Raw genomic sequence first — 7,131 nt, forward strand, 5'->3', positions numbered from 1 at the left:
GGGCTTGTGATATGCCAGATGGCTCTGATGGCAGTGTCCTTCCTGGGGCTCCATACAGAGGGGGACCTAAGGGACTAGACCGGGCTGACACGGAGGGCCTGGGTGGTATGGGAAGATCACCTGCCTCCCCCAGCTCAGTCTCTGTGATCCTCTGAACTACCCCCAGAGGCCGGTGTGCTTCCCAGAGCCCCCGGAGGACACGGCCAGACCCAGAACTGCCAGGGCCTTGCCTTCCTTGTCCCGGAAACCACAAACTAGACTGGGAGCAGTGGGCGAGCTGTCACTCTACAGGTGGCAGGAAGGGCTTCTGCACAGGTCAGACTAGGCACCCTGAGGATCCCTCTCAGACCTTAGCCTCAGGGATGCCAGCTTTTACTTTTCCCTTAAATGTCCACATTCCTATCTCTTTCTCCCAACCCCCCAAGTTCTGAGAGTCAGTGCTGAACAATCAGCTGGTTTTGCAACCTGAGTGGCAAAACTTCGGGCCCCAGGTCAGCAGACAGTCCCTGCTTGGCTGCGGGCCCTCACCCCATGCTCATGCCGATGCAAACAAGAAGCTACACGGAAAACGAGAAAACTTGAGAGGTCTTGCTAAGGCAGCAAGCCAAACCCCAAGCTATCTCTGAGCTTAGAGCTGGCAGTGAAGAAAGGAAGACGGTTCCTTGCCCAGAAGGAGCTAGGGCTTCCCTGGGGCTCAGGAACCAAGTCTGTTGGCCTGGTTGCTCTCATGCTCTGAGGCTCACGCACAGAGGCCCTGGAATGACTCCGAAGAACCCAAGGCACCAGCTGCATCCCTGGAGGCAGCCACCTGCCGCCATAGCCGCAGCAAGATGCAAGGTGTGGAATGGTCAGATCCAGTCGGTGCTGAGCAGGGGAAGCACGTCCTGGCCCCTTCTCCTATGGTGGTCCACCCTGGCAGGCCCGGAGCCAGTCTTGGACTGTGAAGAACGCAGAGGGGACAGCCCCCAGCTGGTAGAATGGGCCCCACACCCGACACCCGGTATGATGCCAGGTCTCCCTCACAAGGTACCCGCTTCTTCCTTCCTCGAAGGTAGCCTTCCCATCAAGTACCCAGGCCACGGAATGGATCATTCCAGGACTTTATCTGGCTGCTCTAGAATCACTGGCGCCATGGAGGGCCAGCTCTGGAGGGGGGCCCGGCAGGCCAGAGAGAGAGAGAGAGAGAGAGAGAAAGAGAAAGAGAAAGAGAGAGGAGGTGGGGAGGGCCCTGCCTGCCTGCCCTGTCCCCCAGTCAGCAGCCACAGCCCCAGCTCTCCCCGACGTCCTTGCTGTCCAGCTGGATGTGGTCGGTGCCCTTCTCGCTGAGCAGAGGGCCGCCGTGCCTGACGACCAGCTCCGTGGCCACCCTCACGAAGGCCTCCTCCACGTTGCTCGAGTCCTTGGCGGACGTCTCGATGGCACACAGGATGTCGTAGTGCTCTGCCAGGCTCTGCGCCTCGGCCAGAGGGACCTCCCGGAGCTCACCCAGGTCCGATTTGTTCCCTGCAGGGAAAGGCCGGGAGCGGCTAGGTGAGGCCCACAGGTGCCAGCAAGCCCTGTCCCCTCCCTGGCAGGGCCAAGCTGAGAGACCCTGGTGGCCCTGTCCGCCACCAACGAATACCGTTTTGTGTGACCATCTCTTTCTTTTTTAAGAAAACAAACAAACAAAAAAGACCTTGTTAAATTTTAAAGCGCTTATTTTAACCTTCCATCCCTCATTTTTTTTTCTCCTTTTTCTCTTTGCCAGAGGCTCACGTACTTTATTGCTTCCTCCTAACAAGTAGGAGCAGGAGAGTTTGGTGCACAGAACGTGGTACTTCAGAGCTGCGAGGAACTTCAGCTCCCCTGCCCTAGCTTTGTGACCCTCAGGTAAGTCACTCCATTCCTGAGAGTCGGTTTCCCCATCTCTGGTGCCACCTTCAGCGAGGGAGGGGGACTGATGGTACATGGAGCAGGAAAACAGCTGGAGCTCACCAGGCACACACTATGTGGCCACGATAACAAGGAGATCAAGCATTGCCAGGTCTGTTCTTTGCTAACATTTTGTTATGCTTATTATCTATTCTCTCCTATTTTCCTTTGGAACTCTCTCATCCACTGTAAGATCGTGGTTTTCGATTATTTTGCTTTTCTGCACACCTCTGGCTTCTCCTACAAGCTATCAGACGTTTCATTATGTTCCTCAAAATCTGGTCAACTGCTCCTTGACCCAATTTCTAGAAGAATTCTTTTACATGGTTGACTTTTGTAATGTGACTATATGGGGAGGACCAAACAAACAAACAAAACAGAGAACCATCTAGAAAGATCTAAACTTTCTTTCGTAGCCTGAAATGATGCCGTAACCGATTTCAGTGTGGGGAGCTTATCTGGATCCTGCTTTCAACAAACTGGAAAAAAAAAGTATGCGTGATATTTAGGAGCAATGATAAATCCGAACACTGATCAGCTACTGGATTGTATTATGAAAATATCAATATTTCTCAGATGTGAAAATGGGATTGTTGTTAGGTACTTTTTAAGTGTTTGTATCTTGTATTGATTCATGCTGGAATATTTACAGGTGAAATAGTTAACGGTGCTGGGATTCACCCCAAAGCAAGACAAGGGACGGGAAGAGACGAGGGTAGAGGAGAAACTGGCCATGGAGTTGTGCAGAGCTGAAGCCAGGGGTTGGGTATTCGGGGTTCACTGCACCATTCTATTTTTCGTATTTGTATAAAACACCTCTAGGACAGGATGTTTTACTTTAAATGTTCTGGATAAAAGGGAAGTGTAAGGCCAGGTAAGGAGAACTCCACTCTGGCCTGGGGAGTCCAGCTCGGCCAAGCGCTCCCCCATCCCAGGCCAGGCAGGCTGGGTAGAACCAAGCACCACCCTTTCCCCAGATGGCCCCGTCTGAACAACCTCATCTTGGAAGAAATCAGCCTGACAGTTGGAATGAGAACCCCAGGGACCACAAAAATGGTCCAAAGCTTCTTGGGCTCAGGTCTGGGAAGGTGATTTAGGAGGGAAAGGGAAAATGGCAGTAAGAGCAACGGAGGTTCTCAAAGTGGGGTCCCTCGGGCACAAACATGGCGCCACCTGGAAACCTATGAGAAATGCACATTCAAGGGCCTGGCATCCATGTTTTCACAAACTGCAAAGTGATCAGGAAGCACAGAGATGGTTGAGAAGCCTTGCTCTGCAGTGCAGTGTGACAGACAGCAAGTCACCGGATGATGATTGGCAGAGCTCAGGCTGCCTATTCATGAGCTCACAGGCTGCATGGACTGGGATAAATTACTTCACTTTTTTGAGCCTCAGCTCCAGCCCCTGACAAACAAGGAGTTGCCAGGGTTATGGGAACTAAATCCAATGACATCCGTGAAGCTTTAACCGGTGTTACCTACCGTGGAGATACATGGTAACTGCAAAGTGAACATTAGCTCCCTTTCTTCCTCCAATTCCGATTTTGAATATAACTTATATAAGTGATAGGCAGCATGAGAATTTGGAAGATCACTGTTCCAGTTCTGGCTTCCTTCCTGCCTGGCCAAGTTCAGCCTCTCTCTGCGCTCCATGTGCTCTTTATTTAAAAAGGAGAAAGGACAGACAGAGAGACAGAGAGACAAGATCTGCGGTCCTGAGTAACCCTCCTGGACCTGCCCTGTTCCCTGCCCCAGCTCACCAATCAGCAGCTGCACGATGTTCGAGCCTGCATACTTCCTCACATCCTCGATCCAGTGAGGCACTGACAGAAAGGAGCTCCTCTTGGTAATGTCGTAAGCAAGGATGGCCCCATTGGCACTGCGGTAGTAGCTCTGGGTGATGGTGCGGAATCGCTCCTGGCCAGCTGTGTCCCAGATCTGCAGCTAAAGAAACAGGGGGCGTCCTGTGAACCTGGTGGTGTGACCACGAGCAGGGGATAGGGAGGGCAATTCCTACAGACCCATGCCCAAAGTGCCAGTCCCATTGGGCAGGCCACCAGCCCACACCTTGGCAGGAATCACGCAAGTGGGGCTAGAAGGTGGACAGAGAGAGAAGGGACTTCTGAGCCCTTAGGAAACAACCCAGTGGCCCAACTTTGGGGGAACAGAAGGATGCAGAAGGAAGGTGGGGAGCCCTCATCTCTGCTCTCTAGAGTCCCCAGGGAGAGGTGGTACGGGGACATTCTGCACCGCAGTAAGAAGTACATATGACCCAGGGTCCTCTGTGTGCCTTTCTCCCCTACACACCAGGCTCACTATTGGGAACAATGAACCAGAGGAGCTCCAGCAGCTCATGGTTCCTTCCAGGTGGGCTATGATGCTGGCTGAGTGTGCACATCCTGTGCCTTCCCCTCTCTGAGCCTGTAAATGCACCACTGTACCCAGCCATGTGGAAAGTTCCTCCAGCATTAGGGTTCTCTACTTCTACCTCAGTGATGCCCAGGAAGATGGCTCACAACCTGGTGGTGAGGGGGCCTAGGCTGTGGCAGTGAGGGCCCAGGGGGAAGCAGTGGATAGGGTCCTCCCGCTGGGCCTTGACCACCAGCTGGCCCAGCTTGGCCAAAGGCAAGAAACTTGGGTTCTTTCCTTGCCATGTCTTCACTTAGCAAACATCCATTGGTGCCCATTGCCAAGCCCTCCTGGACACTGGCCATGGAGGAGAGGTGCCTGTGGGTAGTAGGAGCTCCCCTGGTTTCTGCAGAAGCAGCAGCCTGGCATGACAGATGCCAAATAGGGCAGGGGCAAGGGCTGCAACCGGAGCAGACCTGGACCTCCGCTGTGCCCGGGCTGGGTGGAGATCATCATCTCTGTGCCCGGAAGAGATGGGCTGTTGGGGGCCATCAGAGTGGGCAGATGCCAGGGCCCTTGGGGGCTCAGGGTTTGTCTTCTCTGCTCCAGAAATCACAGGTTCTTGGGGCTCTCTGAAGTTGAACACGAGCCTTTGATCTCCACCGAGCTGTGGGTCCATCCATCCTCCTTCATGGGCACAGGCACTCTAGGGGCCTCTTTATCTAGTTCACAAGGTGTGGGAGGCCCCCTCATCTGTCCAGGATAGGAAAAAAAACAGAGGCCTCAGACAGTTCCTGAGGCCAGGGCTGTGGAAGGGACTGCCTCTTCCCTAGGCGCCACCGACAGAAGTTTAAGAATTAACAAACTCTGGGCCACAACATGCCCAGTGGAACCCTCCAGTCCTAAGAGCTCCTATTTACTCCTCAACTATAAAAGGCTCCAAGGAAACCAGGTGTCTGCTAGCTCACGCATGGGGTGAAACCTGGAATCCAGATGACCAAGAAACTCATCTCCACACCCCAGAGGAGAGCACGTAAGAGAGGCCAAATGAACACAGAAGAAAAGTGACTTGGACCAAACAAAAACTACACAGAGGCCAAGTTTTGTTTACCAAAGACAAACATCAGTATTTTCAGAGATAGGAAAAGATCGTAAAACAATAATAGAATACTATTTCTTAAAAAACAAACAAACAAAAAAAAAAACCGTTGAGGGAGTATTCAGAAAAAGAAAACAGAGGGGCACCTGGCTGGCTCAGTTTGAAGAGCATGCAACTCTTGATCTTAGGGTTGTGGGTTCAAGTCCCATACTGGATGTAGAGATTACTTAAAGATAAAATCTTAAAAAAAAAAAAAGAACTTTTGATAATTAAAAACAGAACATCAATGGAAAATGCAACCTAAGAGTTGGAACATAAAGTTCAAGAAATCCCACCAAAATAAAGAAATACAAAGAGATGGATGAGAGAGGGAAAAAAATTGTAGAGCCAGCCTAGGAGGTCCAATATGGGAATATTAAGCATTTCAGAAGAAAAGAATGGTAAAATCAAGGGGAGGAAATCAAAGAGAAACTTCGAGAACACTTCCTCTGGGTTGAAAGAGCCCACAAAGCACCCACGCAGTGGAGGAAAACAAACCTCACAAAACACACCATGTGGGAATTCCACAACAGTGGGGAAGGGGAAAAGGTCCTAAAAGCTTCCAGAGAGGAAAAGAATAAGAAAAAAAAAGGTTTTAACATTAAAGTTTGACAAAATCCACATGGCATTAGATACTCAATGAAAAAAATGCCTCAAATTAGGAGAGAAAATTATTTCCAACCTAGAATTCTCTACCCAATTAATCATCAGTCGAGTGTAATGGTTTACTAAACACATTTTCAGATATAGGGGCCTCAAAAAATTTATCTTCCTGCCACCCTTTCTCAGGAAGCCACTGATGGTTCCTCTAACTAAAGAAATCAACTGAAAAGAAGAAGATGTGGGATTCCCCAAAACAGAGAATTCAACTCAAAAGAGAGGCATAGGGAACCCCAGGATGGTGGTCGAGGGAGATCCCAAGACAACAGCCGAGCAGTGAGCCTGGACATCAACCCGTCTGCAGCAGGCCACTGGGTTCCAGGCGCAGTTCTCAGCTCTGGCAGAGTAATTACTGGCAGCTGAGCCCTCCCCCCACAAACAACCACTAGACTGAGAAAAATATGGGAGGTTGCTGCTGTTTTCAAAATGTAAACAACAAGCAGCAGGAGACAATAATCCTGAAAGACGCAAAACTTGTAAGTTGCGTCTCCCACCACCATGACTCTACCTGGCAATGGCTTCCTGACTGCCAGACAGTGGGCTAGAACCCAAGCAAAGCAGGCTGGTCCCATGTGGCCAGGAGGCAAACAGATTCTGGAGCAGCTGATGGGACTGGAACGAGGAGCGAAGCAGGAGTGGGAAAGCCGAAAGTCTGGGTGTGGTGTGGGAGTCTTTGGTGGGTCCTTCCCTGAGGGATCCATCCACACGGTGGGACTACCAGAATTTTACCAGAGAGTGACTCCTGCCGGGTTGAGAAAGACCAGAGATAGAGGCTGAGCAGTGCTAAGGGAATGCTGTTTCCAATCCAGTCTTAATGAAGAGGCGTCCCTAGCACCTTGTTCAAAGTAACCTAGATAGTAACCGGAGACATCAGAAAGGCTGTCACCTACGAGTGAAGACCATGACCAGACAAAGGCCTCCAGATACCTGCCCTAACAAAGCCTAAAACCAAGCACCAACATGAGTTTCAGGTTTGGAGGCTGACGTCTGTCAAGACAGAGAGGCTAGAGAAACATCCTTGGACTTCTATCTATCTGCCCTAACAAAACATAAAAGCAAAGCTACACAGGTTCA

General features: G+C 51.0%; 1 protein-coding gene across 1 annotated transcript in view; it reads right to left on the reverse strand.

The window, feature by feature from the left end:
* Positions 1-1,084: 1,084 nt before the first annotated feature.
* Positions 1,085-7,131, reverse strand: part of RAB43 (RAB43, member RAS oncogene family) — a 32,038-nt gene continuing 25,991 nt past the window's right edge. Inside the window, exons 2-3 of the mRNA XM_032842844.1 lie at positions 3,671-3,854; positions 1,085-1,503 (exon numbers count right to left, since the gene is read on the reverse strand). Of these exons, the coding sequence (XP_032698735.1) occupies positions 1,253-1,503; positions 3,671-3,854 (435 nt within the window). The 3' untranslated portion in view covers positions 1,085-1,252. The remainder of the gene's footprint in view (positions 1,504-3,670; positions 3,855-7,131) is intronic.

Source organism: Lontra canadensis, unplaced genomic scaffold (assembly GCF_010015895.1).
Source record: "Lontra canadensis isolate GAN:19392208 unplaced genomic scaffold, GSC_riverotter_1.0 scaffold133, whole genome shotgun sequence".
NCBI classification, from domain to species: Eukaryota; Metazoa; Chordata; class Mammalia; order Carnivora; family Mustelidae; genus Lontra; species Lontra canadensis.